General features: G+C 48.1%; 2 protein-coding genes across 3 annotated transcripts in view; both read left to right on the plus strand.

The window, feature by feature from the left end:
* The window catches only part of OVCH2 (ovochymase 2), a 30868-nt gene extending 20374 nt beyond the window's left edge, over positions 1-10494 (plus strand). Inside the window, exon 16 of the mRNA XM_040989020.1 lies at positions 10154-10494. Coding sequence (XP_040844954.1) covers positions 10154-10494 — 341 coding nt within the window. The remainder of the gene's footprint in view (positions 1-10153) is intronic.
* Positions 10495-11476: 982 nt separating this feature from the next.
* Positions 11477-18843, plus strand: LOC121162148 (NADH-cytochrome b5 reductase 2). Of its 2 annotated transcripts, none has more exons than XR_005884762.1 (8): positions 11477-11557; positions 11793-11865; positions 14581-14687; positions 14963-15092; positions 15694-15777; positions 16388-16473; positions 17541-17636; positions 18427-18659. XR_005884762.1 is itself a non-coding variant. In XM_040988996.1 (8 exons), exons 1-8 carry the CDS (start codon positions 11480-11482, stop codon positions 18597-18599), a joined length of 831 nt encoding a protein of 276 aa, XP_040844930.1. In that variant the 5' UTR covers positions 11477-11479; the 3' UTR covers positions 18600-18843. The 2 variants fall into 2 exon arrangements, 1 of the variants encoding a protein (XP_040844930.1); XM_040988996.1 differs by having other exon boundaries at positions 17537-17636; positions 18427-18843.
* Positions 18844-19436: the final 593 nt, after the last annotated feature.

The following is a 19436-nucleotide window of genomic DNA, read 5'->3' on the forward strand; positions in this document are numbered from 1 at the left end:
CCTGTCACACTGTGCTTCTAGAAATTCTCATGAAGCAGGGCCAGTTATCATAGCTCCCAATCTAGGATATTTAAAATAAGAAATAGTGAATCTTGAGAAATACTTCTGGCATCTATTGTAATTCAAGAAATGCTGTTTCTTGACTTACTAATATATTAGAACATATTAATTAGCTTTCCTAATAGTCTCACATTCCTGAAATGAATCCAAACTGGACTCACATGGAATATTTATCTTTGCCTGAATAGCTGAGTTCTATTTATTGACATTTAATTCAATTTTCAAATTAAGATTCATATTTGAAACAGACTTTGAGCAGAGGTACTCAGTGGCCTGAAATTCCTTGGGGATTTTCCTTTTTTATCAGATTATTTCAACAGTAAACAGTGTCTGCCACAGGCTATATAACATGTGAAATCTCAACAGACTAAATGCAAATAGCAGATAGTAAAATCCATCTGTTTTACATTTAACTAGACAATAAAGAGTTGCATAAAAATGTGAAATAATGCCAGATTTATTAAAATTGTTTTAGATGGGACTACTGTCATGGCATAGTATGCTAAGCCTCCATCTGTTGTGCCAGCAAGCCATATGGGCAACAGTTCCCGTCCCAACTGCCCCACTTCTAATCTGTCTCTGTGCTTGTGGCCTGAGAAAGCCAGGGAGGATGGCTCAAGCTCTTGGGACCTTGCACTCATGTGGAAGATCCAGAAGAGGCTTTAGGCCTCTGGCTTTGAACAGGCTCAGCTCCAGCCACTGCAGCCGTTTGGGGAGTGAACCAGCAGATAGACCTCTCTATATAACTCTGCATTTCAAATTATAAAAATCCACTTTAGAAAATGCCATTATTTGGGCCTTGCATGATGACTCAACTAGCTAGTCCTCCACTTCCAAGCACTGGCATCCCATGTGGGAGTTGGTTCATATCCTGGCTGTTCCATTTCCCATCCAACTCCCTGTTTATTGCCTGGGAAAGCAGTAAAAAATAACACAAAGCCTTGGAACCCTGCACCCAAATGGGAGATCCGGAGGAAAAGTCTGGCTCCTGGCTTTGAATTGGTTCAGCTCTGGCTGTTGTGGCCATTTGGAGAGTGAACATGGATGGAAGATTTTCCTGTCTTTCTCTTAGTAAATTGGCCTTTCCATCAAAAAATAATCTTTTTAAAAAGAAAATGCAATTACTTGCATAAATATATTACTTATGTTTATATTATATAATGTATATTATACACACATTATATGTTATATAATGCATACAATATATACATTGCATATTACATTATATATTTTGTATATTGTATATTATAATATTACTTATGTTTATAATAGCTAACACTTTATTATATACCTTAAATAAACAAACAGGTTTTTAAATTTCCGCTTTAATTCCTAATATGGTAAGCAGTGATAAATATAACTCATATTAGACAAGTATCATATCCTCTTTTTTGAGGAAGTTAAGAAATAGAGCATATATTCCTTAATAGGCAGGGAATATATAGAGAATATATGTGTAAATGTCAAGTCATTTTGTCCACATTAGCACTGTAATCTGTGCTAATATCAGAAGGAATCTTCAAGACTTGGCTGTGCTCCCATTAGAGTTACGCTTTGTGTAATATAGGTAGACTACTTCGCGTTTCTTTTTAACTTTTTTACACACAAAAGAGACAGAACATTCTCTAGGTTTACTGGGCTGTTCTTTTGTTATAATGGTCAAGCGGGCAGCCTGGGGGCCAGGTGCAATTGTTCAGTGGCTGAATCATCATCTTATACATCCCAGGATCCCAGATGGGCACCTGCTTGTGTTGCGGCTGCTCCACTTCCCAACCAGCTCCCTGCTTGTGGTCTGGGAAAACAGCAGAGGATGGCCCAAAGCCTTAGGATCCTGTATCCATGTGGGAGACCCAGAGAAAGCTCCTGATTCCTGGCTTCGGACCAGCTCAGCTCTGGCCGTTGAGGCTGCTTGGGGAGTGAACCAGTGGATGGAAGAGCTTTCTCTCTTTTATCTCCTTTTCTGCCTTTCCAATAAAAATAAATAAATCTTAAGTAAATACATAAATACAAAGAGGGCAGCCTGGTTTTCCCTCTGACCCCAGGATTTGGCCTCCCTTACATATTTATTTATTTGTTTGTTTTAGAGGTGGAGAGACAGAGCAGAAGATCCTCTGTCTACCTATTAACTCCCCAAGGGTCCATGAATCGGCTCAGCTCCTTGACATCTTTTTTAAAAGATTTATTTTATTTTTATTGGAAAGTCAGATATAAAGATAGGAGTAGAGACAGAGAGGAAGATCTTTGATCCAGTAATTTACTCCCCAAGTGGCCGCAACAGCCGGAGCTGAGCTGATCAAAACCAGGAGCCAGAAGCCTCTTCCAGGTTTCCCATGCAAAGGCATTGGGCCATCCTTGACTGCTTTCCCAGGCCACACGCAGGGAGTTGGATGGAAAGTAGGGCCATTGGGATTAGAATCGGTGCCCATATGGGATCTCGGCGTGTGCAATGCAAGAACTTTATCCACTAGGCTACCACGCCAAGCCCCTGACACATTTTAACCAGGCTATGTCAGAAGTTCCTTTTCCTCTTGCTTTCTAGGGAGCAGCATGCAGCTGCCTGGAAGTGAATCCTGGCACCCATGATTAGGCTAAGGGTTCTCCTTAGCTAAGAGGCCTTGGAGCCTCCCTTCTGTCCAGGCAGCCTTAGCCATAAGCATTTCCTTGTGTCTGAACAGCAATTCCAGTACTGACCACAGTTGAGGCACACATGTTTCTGGCATGTAGAACAGAATTTAGACTGAATGTCCTTCCCCTTTACATAAGTAGAGAAATAGGAGAGGATTTAAGCACCAATTCCATGTTAGTCAGTTGTCTGTGTTTCACACAGGGGATTCTTCTAGAAACCTAGCACTGAAGAACACTTACCTATAGGCCAGCACTTCCTTGTTTCCAGTCCCAACAGGACCACAGAACTAACAAGTTACTAAGGAAGCCCTCACAGAGGCCCACCCTCTGCCAGCTGCCACATAACGCAAGACTTCTGCAACAAAAGGCTGAGTCAGATGCCAGCACCAGGGACAGGCACTTCAAATTGCTTCCTGTGCTAGAAAAATACAAGCACCATGAGCCGCACACATGGATATATCCACATGCTTCAGCAGATATAGTCAGTGCTCCTACTGTCTTATCAGATAAGGTCTATTAGCACGGAATAATCCACCTGATGACTTGGCACCAGTGCTGCTGGTTGATCAGATCAGCTCGATCAGCATGCCCATTCAGCTGTCTGCCTGAGAGACTTCCAGAATGTGTGTGGTCACAGGGTGGGGGTTATTACCCTCCCACGGGTGTCCTTAGTACTGTATATCTACAACACTGACTTCTATGTCTTGGCATGTTTTGCTTGGTCCCTCTCACAGTGCCCTGTGGTGTGAAAAAGCGAAATACTTATCTTCACTTTTTAAAGGAAAGAAAAAAGGGAAGAGGAGGGAAGAAGAAGCAAAGGAAGGCAGAAGAGGGGAAAGAAGATGAGGGGCGAGGAGAGAAGAGGAGGGGAGGGGAGGGGAGGGAAGAGAAGGGAAGGGGGGAGGGGAGGGGAGGGGAGGGGAGGGGAGGGGAGGGGAGGGAGGGGAGGGGAGGGGAGGGGAGGGGAGGGGAGGTAAAAGAGGAAAGAAGGAAAGGAGGGAAAGGAGGTTATGTGCAAATCTTCATTGTGTACCATCCTCCTGCAAGGCTCCATTAGACTCCGGTGACACAAAAGTAAGTAAACCCCGATCTTTGATTCTGTCAGACTGAGGAACTGAGAACAGCTGTCCCAGATGAATGATGAACACAAGTACTGAATGCAGAATAAAGTGACCCACTAAGTGAAAACAAAACACCTCATATAGGAGCAGGCACAGGTGGAACTTAAAAAGAATCCTTTTTTTTTTTTTTTTCCCTAGCTAAGCAGAGAAGGAAGGTATTTTAGGCAGAGAAACTGCCTGAGCTAAGGATCAGAAAGGCTCAACTACAGGGGTACTCAGAATACAGGAAACCATCTCATGTTTCTGGTACTTTAACAAGGGAACTTAAAAGGAAACTATTTTAAAATAAAGGCTGGGACTTGGTTGTGAAGAGTATTACTTTGGTGTTAAGGAGGTTGAACTCTACCTTATAGTCCAGTGTTGGTAAGTACTACAGTTTAACTGTGGAGGAGAAAAAATAAATCTGAACTGAAGAAGAAATGACCAAGCAGTGGTCAAGACGGAGGGTGGCTAGACGGAGAGAATGCAGGCAGGGAAAAGATGGGATGAGCAGATTAAGGAGTCCAGAAGCCATTTGATGAGGACTGCATGAATGACAATGAAGAAGAAGCAGGTTCAAGAAACATTCTTTTCACTGCATCAACAAGACTTGGCAATCAACTGTATTTTGAAAATGGAGAAAAGAAAAACAAACAAGAAAATATTTCCCAGGTACTTGATTGTATGGATAAAGCTAATAGTTTACATTTATTACTTACACTGGGCCAGGTCACTTATGTGCATTGTCTCATATAATCCTGTCAGTAAACCTGGGAAATATAAAAATCACACCTTTCCCCCCAGGGATACAGTCCAAGAACCTTAGTGAAAATAGTATTTTTAAAAAATTTAAAAATGCTTATGTGCCTTGGAGAATAGCAGAAGATCGCCTAGTGCTTGGGCCCTTGTACTCACATGACAGACGTACATGATGCCCTGGCTCCTGGCTTTGCCCTGGAATGAAACAGTGGGCTGAAGATGTTCCAAATAAATAAAGTATTAAATACACTTAAGAAAAAATAAAGAACTTTAATAGATGCTTGAAAGCATGGATAGCATCAACCCTATAACACTGTGCTCTTTGTTTTATTTTTTTGAAAGAGTCTATTTTTATTGGAAACGCAGATCAGATTTCACAGAAAGAAGGAAAAACAGAAAGATCTTCCATCCACTGGTTTACTACCCAAATGGCCACAACAACCAGAGTTGAGCTGATCTAGTATGAAGCTTCCTCCGGGTTTCCCACACGGATGCAGAGTCCCAAGTCTTTGGGCCACCCTTTATTGCTTTCCCAGGTCATAATGAGAAAGCTGGATGGGAAATGGTGTAGCCAGGACACAAACTGGCATGAGATACCATCACGTATGAGGTGAAGATTCAGCCATTGAGTCATCACAATGAGCTCCTCTTTTAAGAAATCTTATCCTGGGCCCAGTGCAGTGGCCTAGCAGCTAAAAGTTCTTGCCTTGAAAGTGCCAGGATCCCATATTGGCACTGGTTCTAATCCTGGCAGACCCGCTTCCCATCCAGCTCCCTGTGTGTGGCCGGGGAAAGCAGTTGAGGATGGCCCAAAGCCTTGGAACCCTGCACCCACATGGGAGATCCAGAAGAGGCTTTGGGCTCCGGACTTCAGATTGGCTAAGTTCTAGCCATTGCAGCTGCTAGCCTCTTGGGGAGTGAATCATTGCACGAAAGCTCTTCCTCTCTGTCTCTCCTCTCTCTGTGGTATCTGACTTTGTAATAAAAATAAATAAATCTTAAACAAAGAAATCTTATCCTAAAGAAGAATATGAGAATGGATTAGCACCTAATAGGGAAAATAAACAGAAGTTGAGAGAAAGCATTTTGATATTTTAAAAAAATGTTTTTGTTGTTTTACTTGAAAATCTGAGTTAGAGACAGAAAGATTGATCTTCTATCTGCTGGTTCACAATGGCCAGAGCTGAGGCTTATCACAAGATGTTGTCTCCACCCACAAATAAATGCAAGGAGGAGTTGGAAAAGTATACAGAGATGAACAATGTATTTAAAGGGATGGTGCACAGTCATGAGTGCAGACAACCTTTTTCTTCCTGAGGAAAAAGGGTGCTTCCCCTACCAAAGCTTGGATAGATCCTTTAAAGGGTCATGAGTGGTGACCAAACTGGATATTCAAATGGGCTGGCGTTTGAATGGGGCTTGAGTACCACTCACCTCCATGTTCCTGTGTTTAGAAATACCATGGCATCTCCACGTGGGGCTCCAAGGTACATGTGCTCACCATGGCACCTTGTGTTTGATGGGAAATGAGGCTCAGGTGCAAGATGGGGAACAGGTGTGTTGAGCCTACAGCCATATTGAATTGGCACAGAAAAGGTTGAGGTTTATACAGTGCAAGGCTCCAGCACAAATGCTGTTGGCAATCTCAGATCTCCCTCACTAGCTCACATCAAAAGATGCTTGGTCCCTACTGAGGAAAAGCTGAGTTGTGTGGAGTTCATTTCATATGTGTTCAAACAGTGACAAATGAGGTGCATACTCCCCCCACCCCCAGCAGACACCAGGCCTTATCGCCATCATGGAGATTTAGAGACCTGAGATACGTGCTTACTGACTCTTTCAGGAGATGAGTGGAAGATAAGCCAAACTCCAGACATTAAACATATGTAAGAGTGCTGAGAAGGAGAAAGAACTACTGGGAGCCCAGACAGATGGCTGCCTTTTATCCTGCCTTAATAAATAATAAAGGAAGATGTGCTATCTGCCTCTTCCGTAGGTACACAGAGAGACACACAGAGGATGATGAGAGAACAGATAAACTACCAAGAAAGTCACAAGCAAACATGAGGTGCCCCTGGATCCCAGCACCAAAAATAAAGGCTTTGGACTTAATTGAAGGGAGAAGAAATTTTGCTCATTTATTCATTCATGCAAGGAATATTTAGTGACCACATATCTATTGCCAAGCATTGTTCTAGACTTGTGATAGGAGTTAAACAGTAAATCAACTCTTGTGCTCACAAAGCTTACAGCTCATATAAACAAATAGGAAAAATATGCAGGATGTCATCTGATGATACATCTCAGAGACAAATTAAGCAAAGCAGCAGGACAGAGTTCCTCTCCCTTAGGTGAAGAAATATTTATGGATCAACCACAATGTTGTTTGCTGAATGCTGCAGGCCAAGAGAAATTCATTAATTTGTTCATTAAATACTGATTTACTGTCGTTTAAATGACAACCACTGTGCTCAGCCTTGGGGAAACAGGTTCTCTGCCTAGGAAATTTACAGGCTGGGAAGTCAGTCATTTTAAAAAGGCACCCCTCAAGGTGTGAAATTACAAACTAAGGTTAAAGCTCTAAATGGAATGCATATGTACATGCAGTTAATTACAGGACTGCAGCAGGCATCTCTATGAGCTGAGAGAGAAAAAGACATAAACACTTTCTAGAAACTACTGATACTAGAACAATGTGGTACCTGTTGCCACAGGGTTGTGCAACCAGACCCATGTAGAAAACGGGAAGGCCAGAATCACATGTGCTCAACACAAGTAGCATTGCCCTTCAGTGGCCAGGTATAAGGAAATCCATTAATGTTGCTGAGACACCATGCTAACCATATGGAAAAAAAAAAACGGAATTGCTGCCTCGTATTATAATCAGAAATCAATTTCCAGGGTTGAAAAACTTACGTGTGAAAGGAAAAGCTTTCAATCTTGCTCAAGAAAATGTGAAAATAAAGTGAAAACCATGATGAAAGCAATATTGAGACGGGGAAGAACTTTTGAAAATAGACTCAGGACACTCATTAAGGGAACAGGACTTGCAGGTCTCAAGCTGCTGCCTGAAATGTGAACTTTGGGTCACTTTCACACTTTGACTGCAGGTATATAGCACAGCTACATCATCACGATGTGTGCAGAAACGTCAGAACGATGCTAAAAGGTTATTGTACTCTTTATTTTATGGACACTTCTACATGGCTTGTACACTGTTTACTTCAGCTTCCACCGGGCACACAGGCCCTCTCGCTGTGCCTTTGCTTCTTCTCAACTCAAATGGGAGCTTCCCACAAAAGAATTTTTGTTCCCTTGCAATAAATCAGCACAGCTTGCCTACCCAAGCTCCCACTCTCTCTTTCTCCTTCAAGATACTCATTCAGAGCTTTCTGAATTTGAGACTCCCACAGTACCGTTCCTGAATCCCCCCCCCAAGAAGTTTGCTTAGTTTCCAAGTTTCAAACAATCCACCAAAAACACAGACTATCTTTAAGAGCTGAAGTGGGAAGATTTATGTGACCAAAGACACTAAACACAAAAGTAAAAACTTTAACTATATTTTAACTATGAGCTTCTGCAAGAGAGAGGAGTGGGGGAAGAAAAAAAAAAGAGACTAAGTTATAAATTGGGAGAAAATATGTGTACCTCACATGACTAGCAAAGCGGTGGCATCTAAAGTACATGTAAAATATCCCTTAAAAGAGTTAGAAAAAGGTAATAGAGAAATATGCAAAAATCATGAGAAGACTTTTTTTCTGAAACACCAGTGGAAATAAACACAAGAAAGATGTTCCACTTCACTAGCAATTGTCAGGTAATGCAAGTCAGGCAGGTTCACAAAACATCACTTACAAAATGGTTGTTGGGCCCAGCTCAGTGGCCTAGCGGCTAAAGTCCTCACCTTGAACGCCCGGGATCCCATATGGGCGCCGGTTCTAATCCCGGCAGCTCCACTTCCCATCCAGCTCCCTGCTTGTGGCCTGGGAAAGCAGGCCCAAAGCTTTGAGACCCTGCACCCACGTGGGATACCCGGAAAAAGTTCCTGGATCCTGGCTTTGGATCAGCATAGCATCGGCCGTTGCGCTCACTTGGGGAGTGAATCATAGGACGGAAGATCTTCCTCTCTGTCTCTCCTCCTCTCTGTATATCTGACTTTCCAATAAATAAATAAATCTTTAAAAAAAAATGGTTGTCAAAAATGAAGATACCAGAGACGGGCATGTGGCACAAGGGCTAAGACTCCATGTGAAACATCTGTATTGCTCATCAGGCTGCCTGGATTACAATCTGCGCTCTGCTTCCAATTCCAACATCCTGCTTCTATACAACCGTGGGCGGCAGCAGCTGCGTCCCTGCCGCACATAAGGGCCAGATGGAATTCTGGCCCACTCCCAGCTGTTGTGGGCATTTGGGGAGTGAATCAATAAATAGATCTTTCTCTGTAGGTCTCTCTCTCTCTGCACTTGTGCCTTTCAAAAAAAAAAATACCAACAGGAAATTTACAGAGTTAATATATCTGACAATATCCCAGCACCTGTAGGTACAGGGGGAGGCAAGCACATGTGTTGGTGGTCTTGGGAGTGGGGGTAGCATGGCGTTCTGAGTTATTTTCCCTCTAAATTCCCATGTTGATGTTCTAACCATCAGTACCATCAGATGTGACCTTATTTGGAGCTGGGGGCCCATCAAGGTGGCCCCTAATTCAGTATGACTAATTTCTAAAAGGGAGAAATCTGCATACAGGTACACACGTGGGCGATGATGTGAAGTGGCAGGCAGAGAAGGATACAACCGTGGGACAGTCCTTCCCGACCACAGCGGGTTTTAGACACTCAGTCTGTCTTAGCCCACACTGTCTCTTGCTTCCACACAACATCTGACACGGGGCAATTGACAAAGCAAGAAGATGGTTTGCGGCTCCCTATTTTCGAAGTTCAAGGACATGATGGTAAGTGGGCAAAGAGGGGGAACCGGTGCAGCGGACCAAACACAAGAGGTCTGGCTGCTTTAGAACAGCCTGGCCTGGCCACAGCAGTAGGATGGTTCTGTGTGATAAAGAATGCCTTTCCACCAGACATAAATATCTGCCCCCAAACACCTCCCACAAGGCCCCATCTTCCAACAATGCGGACTTAAGCCTCAGGGTGAGCTTCGAGTTGGACAAATCATTTCTAAACCATTTGAAACTGTAACATACCCCTGGGGATGCTGAGGCAATACAGACAGCCTAGTCAACTAAGAGCAGGTGGGGGCCCGGTTCTCGGCTTTGTCTCACTTAAGCCCAGGACGCAGGAGTTTACTCTTGCCAGCGGAATAAAAAATAAACAGGACAGAGGAAAAAAATAATTAAACTTACAGAGAAAAGCCCAGTAGCCATCTGTGTTTCCCATGAAGCCAGGATTACATATGGCCAAGTTGCTGTCCAACTGGTGAGAGAATGCAGGCACAAGTGCTGGAGTGAATGTCTGCAATTATACCATTCACCTGCACTTGGTCCCCACCTGGCAAACACGCAGAAGGAGCTCGAAGCGCGCTCAGGGAACAGGCCCCAGCGCCTGAGCCCTCGGCCAGCACCCCTTCCTTCAGCTTGGCCACTGCTTAAACAGCCCTCGGGGGCAGGAGGTCTCAGCTCGAGCTGCCCGAGGCCCCGAGGGAGCGGGCTGAGAGGGAAGGAAGAGGTCACCAAGAACTGGGAGGCCCGCGACTCACCGCACTGTGGGGAGGCCCGGTACTGCGCGCGGCCCTGGGGGCAGGGCTGGACGCCAGCCAGCCTCTCGCGCCAGAAAGAACCTTCGCACCCAGCCCCTCAGGGAGAGTCCGCCGCCTGGGCCGAGCCGCCGCAGCCGCGGTCCGCCTCAGCCGCCGCCGGGCGCGTCTCTCGGCTTCAGCTCCACTCGTCGTCCTCCAGGCGGCGCTGTCCGCGCCCAGGCCTCCCGGCCCGCCCTAACTCGGCAACATGCTGGGCATCTCCCTCCGGGTGGGTTTCGTCAGGGCGGTGCTGGAATCACACCGGGCCGGGCGGGAAGACGCCGGAGACATGGAGGCCGGCAGGGAACCGGGAAAAGTCGGACGGGGCCCCCGGGAGCCGGAGCGGGGCGGAGTGGGGGGTGGGCGAGGGCGAGGGCTGCGTTGGCCGCGGGCGGTAGCGGGCGCGCGCCGGGCGGCGGATTCCAGGGAGGCGTGGTCCGGGCCACGGGCGCTCGCCCCCGGGCTGCCTCGCCCGAATTGGGTCAGGTCAGAGTTGGGTCGGGAAATGAACTGGAAGACCTGGCGGGGTGCGTTGGCAGAGTTGGGGTCGGACGCAGGAGGCTAGCTGAGCTCTATAGCAGGTGAGCGCCCAGGCTGTCCCCCACCCCCTACCAGGCCGGCTGGGGAGGAGCCCCAGGACCTAGGCTCGCCAAGCACTTGCTGGTCTGGGCTGTCCATCCTCTCCTCAACCCCTCCCTAGCCTGATTGGAACTGGGCTGGGCTGATGGGAGAGGCGAGTCCTGTGGCTAGCTCTGCTGTCAACCGCAAGTACCCTGGGAGGGCACAGCACCCTCTCCTGTATCTAGTTTTGATTTTGAGGGACTAAGGCCGGCATTCCAGATTGGGAGTCGTCTACCTCAACAAAGGGAGGTTTGTGTACTTGGCTGTATAGGCAAGAGGGGGTCTGGTGACATTGGCTCTTCTGGGCCTGTCTGACCCACAGCTGACCTCTCCCTCCCCTCTGCACCCCAGGCTCAGCTTACCTTCTGCATTACTACCTGTCTCTCTACCTGTTTTCATTCCTGCACAGCCCAGCTTGTGTGTGTGTCTGGCCTGGGAAGGGTGTGCTGCCCCCACAGCAGGTGAGACTTGAGGACCCTTGCTTACTTTCTCTGCAGGACCCAACACTGCTGCTAGCCATCACCGTCCTTGGGGTCACCGTGCTGCTGTTGGCCTTAAAGACCATGAGCTCCAGGAAGAAAGATCTTATCACCTTAGAGGACCCTAATGCCAAGTACCCGCTGCCCTTGATTGAGAAAGAGGTAATGGCCAGCCTGCCCCCTCCCCTCGGTGGGAGGAGCAGAGGATGGGGAGTGCTGCCCTGCCCTTGGAGGCTGGTGGACAGTCAAGAGTGTCTGTGGCCTCCAGTTGCCCCCTGCTGCCCTTGTTGTGGGTTCTAGATGAGCTGCAGCTGGAGTGCCAGCCCCAGGGATCTGAACTGCCCACCAGGGCTGGCTCTTGGACAGCTGAGCGAGTGCCCCTGTTTCCTTTCCTTAGCATATCAACCACAACACCCGGAGGTTCCGCTTTGGACTGCCCTCACCCGAGCATGTCTTAGGCCTTCCTGTAGGTAAGCAGGCTTTGGCCACTCCTGGGACTGAGGTTTGGGGAGCTTGGCTGCGCAGATGCTCTCGAAACACAGGTTTCCAGTTTCTTGAGGTACTCAGAAACATGGAACATTGGAATTCTGCTACTGTTCTCAGCTATGGCAGTTGCTTTCATGGAATATGTCTTACCTAGCTCCTGGGCCTGGAGCAGTGCTTTCCCTTTGGGCTGAGGTAAATGTGTTTTATCAGTGGGCATGGAAAACAAATGAGCTTGTAGTGTAAAGGTGGAAGAACTCAGCCAAGGTCCCTTGCTGGGTAACCACATGCAGGTCCCTCAGCCTCTCTGAGCCCCAGTCTCTAAAATGGAACTGCCCAGGCCTGCCAGCCTATATCAGTCAGGTTATGGTGAGGGTCAAGTTGCTGACAGATGGGAAACTGCTATGCACAGGAGAGGAGAAAGGCCCAGAATGGATGGGGAAGCAGGAGAGTCATGCGCCCAGTGACTGCTATCACGTGATTTTTCTGCACTGGTTTTGATCCACACAGGAGGGGCCCACCAGGGAGACCAGCTCCAGTGGTGTCAGGGCTCTGAGTTACCCCGTCTCTGCTCTGTCACACCACTAGACAGCTGAGTCAGTCTTAGTGAGACAGAAAGCCTCTGTGAGGCCCAGGGTGTAGCGGGGCCCACAGCAGTTCTGAACAGATGCTAATGCCACCTGCTAACACTGCCTCCTGTCCACAGCATACCTGCCTTAGACAGGGGTTCTCAAAATATAGGGGAGGTCTTATATCTGCTGGTTTACTCCTAAGTGCTGCAACAGCTAGGGCTGGGCCAGGCTGAAGCCAGGGGCCTGGAACTCCATCAATCTTCCAAGTGGGCGGCAGGGACCCAAGCACTTGCACCATCCTCCACCTCCTTCCCATGCACATTAGGGGATTGAAAGAAGAACAGCTGAGACTGAGCCTTGCCTGTATGGGATGCTGACATTGCAGGCTTGCAGCTTAATTCCCTGGGTCATAGTGTTGGTGCAGTTGAGCTGTTTTCAATATTAATTTACCTACTTCAAAGGCAGAGCAACAGAATGGTTCACCCTCCAAATGGTTACAACAGGCAGGACTGGGCCAAGGCAAAGCCCCAAGCCCTGAACTCCATCTGGGTCTCCCATGTAGGTGGCAGGGGCTCCAAGCACATGGCCCATCACCTGCTGCCACCCAGCGTGCATCAGCAGAAAGCTGGATCAGAAATGACAGTCCAGATGAGATGTGGGTACTGTCTCCACCCCACCCCCCAACTTATCTTTTAATTCCATTTTTCACAAACGTTTTAAGTGCCTTCATACATAGGAAAAAATGTTGATCTTAATTCTGAGTGGTGAAATCGTACCCCTAAGCCTCCCTGCTGCCCCCTCTCCATGCGCAAGAACGCAATGTCAGTTTGCTTTCCAGCCCTCTATCTTGCCTCCCAGGCCAGTCCTTCTGGCAGGAAGCCTAAAAGATGAAAAACCTGCAGTGGGCACCTAGCAAACTGGTAAGATCCTACTTAGGATGCCTACATTCCTATATTGGAGGGTCTGGGTTTGAGTCCCAGCCCCACTCCCAATTCCTGCTAATACATACCCACACGGGTGGGAGTACAGCAGACTGCTAAACATCAACCACCATCTGATGCCTCCCACCCATGTGAGAGACCCAAATTGAGTTCCTGGCTTCTGACTTTGACCTGGTCCAGACCCAGCTGTTGTAGGCATTTGTGGAGTAGCCTAGCAGATGGGAAATCTGTCTGCCTTTCAAAATAAATATATACATTTCTAATTAAAAAAGAAAAACAGGAAAAATGTTGAGAAATAATTTCTTAGAATCTCTGGTTCTCTCCTTAGGCTGGGTGCGGGCAGTGCAAGCCAAGTTGGTGGGATAAGGCCATTTGGAGGCTTCTGAGAGAGATGTGACTGAAGTCAAGCTAGAGAGTTAGATGGGGCCTGAGACACCTGCAGGGACAGACCCCTTTTGCTCTTGTTTTTATTCAACATTACCACACAGGGGACCACTGGGCCTGATCCTAGCTGGCTGAATCTAAAAGAGCTTTCTAGGCTGCTGGTTTCAGGATAATTGTCAGAAGAGCAGCCTCAGGGATTAACTCCTGTGTGCTTGGAGCCAGGGTTTGTACTTCAGGCTTCGGACCACCTCAGACTATAGCTGTGCTCCTGCAGCACACTCAGAGACAACCTCCATGTTCCACTCTACCGCCTTTGCTCTCTCTCCTCTTCTTCCTGACTTCTTCCTGACTTCTTAACTCTCCTTTGTGTCTGCATGTCTGTTCCATCTTCCTTGTCTGCTAACTTCCTGTGCTTACAGCTTCTACTTCCTCAGACACTGGTGTAGAGCCTTCTCTGGCCCCTCTTGCTTGCAGTTTCCACACTCGCCACATTTTTGGATCATTTTTGATATTCTCTTTTACTTTTTCTTCTGCATAAGTTACCTATACCATGACCACATTTGAATGAGTATACAAATTCCATTTTACAAAAGCAGAGCTCAAAACCCAGAGCCTAGGGTAGTGATTTGCCCAGGGTAGTACATGGGAAGTTGAGGGCCGGTCTACAATCCAGGTCTCCTGCATTCAGGTTCCTTCCCTCATGCCCGGCCATTTCCCCCACTGTCTGTGCCCGTCACTGATCCCAGTCCTGTATGGGATCCCCAAGTGCCCTACTCACATTTAACATCTGATGCCTTTTCTATAGGTAACTATGTCCACCTCTTGGCCAAAATTGATGATGATTTGGTGGTCAGGGCTTACACACCTGTCTCCAGTGATGATGACCAAGGCTTTGTGGACTTAATTATAAAGGTACATGATGCCCAGCATGTCCAGCTGCCACAAGCTGTGGCAGGGGTGAAGGGTGGCAGGGAGGAAGGGAGTGCTTTTCCCTGGGCATGGGAGGGATACACATCCTGCTCCTGGCTTTCCAGCAGTGTTGTTTCACAGTGAAGCACAGTGAATCTGCTGGTGTCTCCCAGGATTGCTTACACTGCAGGACCTCCTGTGCAGATGCATCTCCCAGCATGCAAGTCAGATGTGGCTGTTGCTGTAGGGTGTGAGAAATGCGCTGTCATATTTTTCAGATCTACTTCAAAAATGTACACCCCCATTACCCTGAAGGGGGCAAAATGACTCAGTACTTGGAGAATCTGAAAATCGGGGACACCATTCTTTTTCGAGGGCCCAATGGACGCCTGTTCTACAATGGGCCAGGTACTGGAGTGGGGAGGGGTTACACGCCGGACCACTGGCTGCCCAGTTGCCATTGGCAGGGGGAAGGGGAGAGAAGATTCCTGAAGTGGTTCCATTGTTCCAGAACACTCCTCAGGTCTGAATCACATGGGCTTGTCCTTCGAGTCTTCATATAGCCATTCACACCTAAACTCATTTACAACCACACCTTTTGCATACCCAACCCATTTGCATACCCATCTCATGAGACTTCTAAGCACAATGCCCCACATGCAAAGGATAGAAGCTAACTGAACAAGGAAGGGATGGATGAGAGGAGCTTTACTCATGTATCCATTTATTCATGTATACATCACTCACTCATTCACTGCTGTGGGTAAAGAATGTTCTGTGAGGTTCCACATTGGCCTGTTTGCCACTGTTCCCCCAGTGCACCACTTGTGCAACTGTGCACTGGGGCTGTTGAAGGAGCCACTGTGGCCTGCTCCTCCAGCCTCAAACACTGCAGCTGACCCCTGAGGTGGACGTCCCTCCTGGGAGACCCACAGCAAGTCAATAACCTATGGCAGGCTCTCAGGCCAGAGTTGCACAAGTCAGAAGCCTCCTTCCTGTGTGTCTCCAGGGAATGTCAGGATCAAACCATACAAAACCAGTGAGCCTGAAACAAAACTGGTGCATCACCTGGGAATGATTGCTGGTGGTACAGGTAAGAGGTTCCCGGGATCTCAGCAGAGGGGGAGTTGGCTTGGCAACCCTTTCATCCTGGCAGGGATCACATGAGAGCCACCTTCCCTGACTCTGGCAGCAGAACTTGGAGGCGATGACAAGTCTTGGTGTGCTCTGGGGACTGCCCAGGAGCCAGGAGCAGCCTCAGGTCAGGCTGGGAGTGGGAAAAGGGTACACAGGTTCTCCTGTGACCTCCCAAGGACCCTTGGCTCCAATTCAAGCCACATTCTTCCGTATCTCAGAAGGAAGGCCTAGAAAGAGGGACTTAGCCTTTCAGGAGACATCACATGTTGGACATGTCCCAGGCCCTGGTGAGATGATCACCTGTACTTGCCATTAATTCTGTCAAATGCAGAGAACACAGCATTTGGAACGCTTATTTACCTCACTGTGTGAAAATGAGAAAGCACTTGTGACTTAGGTTCCTGTTAGGAAAGACAAAACAAGGGGACAGGAAGGGGAGCCATCTGTACTGGGAACATAAGTGAGAGGCATGGTTAGGACCAGGGAAAATGTTGAAGCTGCCCCAGGCCAGGGCATGTGGCGTCAGTGCAGGGAGAAAGCTGGCCTACCCATTCACTGTGTTGTAGGCATTACACCCATGCTGCAGCTCATCCGCCACATCACCAAGAACCCCAAAGACAGGACCAAGATGTCCCTCATCTTTGCCAACCAGGTCAGTTCTGCCGAGTCAGCCCTGAGCTTGCAGTGGGTGGATGGAATGTTCGCTGAGCTGGGCTCTGCATTCAGTCCTCCCCCACTGAGTTCACCAAGCTGCTGCTTGGGTGTCTGCCCCAGTGGAGGCCTCTGGGCCTCACCCAGACCTAGCAGCTGAGGACGCTTTGTGCAGGCCCATTCTTCTGCTTGTTTCTGTTTAACCCTGCTGCCTCCCCAGCCAACACTTACCATATGCTTCTGTGTCCCTCTGAGCATAAATACAGAAGAACATTTATATTTTACTTAACCCTTTGTCTTTTTTCTGTATGTGTGTTTGCATAGGTATATATGCATCTACACTTCTACGAACAGATGGTTTAGTGTTCTTTTTATTCAACATTACCACACATGCTTTTTCCTCATTAAAATACTCTAAATATTTCCATAATTGTCTCTATCAAGTGGCAGTATAATCGACCACATTTCCTCCTGAAGTTCTCACGGATATAAATTAGGCTGTAATGAGTACCCATGCCTAGGCTTGATTACTGCTAGCTTTTCTGACCCAGAATCCCAGGAAGGAGTGATCAGGACTGGAATCCTGAAGAGTTGTGAGGCTCAGGACCTGTGCGCACCAGCTCTGAGCCTGTGACGAGTTGCTCTAGCTTTGGTCCCTTTTCTTCACATGTTCTTCCCTCCTGTAAGTCTCTGGTATTCTACCCTAGACTTCCTGCCCCCTCACATGCCTGGCAGAGGATCCAAGGCCTGCACCTGCTCATGTCGGGTTTGCCATGCCTGCTACTCAGTGTGATGTGGGAAGTGGGCTCAGGCCCTCAGAGTGAAGTCAGCCCCATGTGTGCCGTCACAGGACACCCCCATGCTCCCTGTGACTCCAGCCACAACTGAGTTGGACCTGCAGAGCAGCTGCCTGAACCCTTATTTCTCTGGCGTCTGGGAGCAGTACTCAGGCCAAGGTGGCACTACTATAGGCAGGACGCAGCAACTCTTGTCACATGCTCATCCTGGGGAGCAGACGGGCATTCCCAGAGGAGCTTTTCTAATGAGCCTTTTTTCTCCCCTAGACAGAGGAGGATATCTTGGTGAGAAAGGAGCTTGAAGAAATTTCCAGAACTCATCTAGACCAGTTCAGCCTGTGGTACACCCTGGACAGGCCTCCTGTTGGTATTGTGACCCCTACTACCCTCACTGTCTTGACTCAGCTCTGGCCCTTGATCCACCTCGAGGCCTGGGTTTTATGGTTTGGTTCTGTTCTTAAGCACAGGGCATGGGAGTGCCACACTGGCTTCAGGGTTCACATGGGAGATTTAAGGGTTTGGGATGATCACGTGGAAGGGCAGTCAAGGGCAGGTGTCTGGTATCCTAGCAGCTCTCTGCATATTAGCCTGAACCTCAGGAGGGACAGTGAGCTACAGGGCCACCCCAAACCCTCATCCCACACAGCTATCACATACTGCATCTGGTATGACCACTGGCCCCTTCACTCACACCACTGCTCAAGCCACCACACAGCTCAGCAAGCACTGCCATGGACAGCAGACCTTCCTGCTAAGCTCTGGACAGCTGCTGTGCCCTCTGTCAGTGTCCAACCACCACAGCGCACCTTTGCGCCCTTCATCTCCCTCACTAGATTATACAGCTTACTGCCCAGCAGAGGGCGCAAACAGACTGAGTGGTTCCACAGCAGGCCGCAGGCCCCAAATTCTCAACATCTCCTGGTTATACCTCAGTGAGGGGTTCACCATCCTTGGCAGCACTTACAGCAGGCAGGCCTACAAGCAGTGAGCTTGGGACTGAGTAATCACTGCAGATAGGGCTAAGAAACAACAATGCAAAGACTCTCAAGTCTGTAAACCTACAGTGACTCCCTTCTGGGAGCTAAGATAAGGGGGTAAGAGGTTGTAGTCAGGGACCTGACCACCAGGCCCCACAGTCTTTTCCTGCTTCATTTCAGGCTGGAAGTACAGCTCTGGCTTTGTGACCAGTGACATGATCAAGGAGCACCTCCCGCCTCCTGGGAAGTACACGCTCATCCTGGTGTGTGGTCCGCCACCCCTGATCCAGACAGCCGCTCAGCCCAACCTGGAGAAGCTGGGTTACACCAAAGACATGATCTTTACCTACTAACATCTCCCATGTGTGCAGCAAGCCTGGCTTCACCATGTTAAACTGGGCTGTTTGCAAAAATGCCTCATCAGTCCCCTTCTTTGGCTACACACACTTGGGTCTCCTCTTTTGAGTGTAAGACCAACAAGGGTTCAAAAGGCTGGAAGCAAAATGTCATCTGAGGCCTCCTGGCTTGGAGGCTAGGAAGAGCTCCATGTTTGTGTCTTTCTCCGTGGTTTCATGAAATAAACTCCAGTGCACAGCAGGTAGCCTGTGAAGCCCTGGTTCTCCCTGAGTCTGCTTCTGCACACCTAGGCAGGGTGGTGTCACAACTCACAGCGTCTACAGCAAATTCCAGAGGATCCAAGTGGGGCTCCCCAAGGTGCTCTGCTATTAAGGTTGGCTACAGTAGAGGGCTCAGACAGGAAAGTGTGCACTGTCCTTTCCTGGTGGGAGACCCTTGGGACAGGAATGAGTTTTAGACACACACACACACCTGGGCAGTAAATATGCATAGGGTGAGTGGGCTTCAGGATCCATTCCAGCAAGCGTCCTGTAAGTACAGGCTTGGTTCTGCCATGAAGGGCCAGGGTAGAGAGAGGAGTAGTTACATATGGAAGCTTCTCCATTTAAGGGTTAGGTCCCTAAACCTGAGCCATAAATCCTTCCTATACCAAACCCAAATGATAAAGGTCTGCCATTTACTGCCCGCACCTGTGAGTGGACAGGGCCAATTCTGTACTACTTAAAATCTTTCTGACAAGCCACATTCTGTAGGGACTTGTTCCTTCAGCCAGCAGGTAGCAGAGCAGGCTTAAACCTGGGTCAGCTTCATTCCAGATCATTTGCCTGTTCACA

Source organism: Ochotona curzoniae, unplaced genomic scaffold (assembly GCF_017591425.1).
Source record: "Ochotona curzoniae isolate NIBS_2020 unplaced genomic scaffold, NIBS_Ocur_1.0 contig_517, whole genome shotgun sequence".
Classification (NCBI taxonomy): Eukaryota; Metazoa; Chordata; class Mammalia; order Lagomorpha; family Ochotonidae; genus Ochotona; species Ochotona curzoniae.

What these genes read in the sequence shown, in the direction of transcription:
- LOC121162148 (XM_040988996.1), top strand. Translation starts at nt 11,480, where the DNA reads ATGAGCTCCAGGAAGAAAGATCTTATCACCTTAGAGGACCCTAATGCC. An exon ending in CCTGTTCTACAATGGGCCAG is followed by an intron (nt 15,093 to 15,693) that starts GTACTGGAGTGG and finishes GTGTGTCTCCAG; the next exon opens with GGAATGTCAGGATCAAACCA. An exon ending in CCTGGACAGGCCTCCTGTTG is followed by an intron (nt 17,637 to 18,426) that starts GTATTGTGACCC and finishes GCTTCATTTCAG; the next exon opens with GCTGGAAGTACAGCTCTGGC.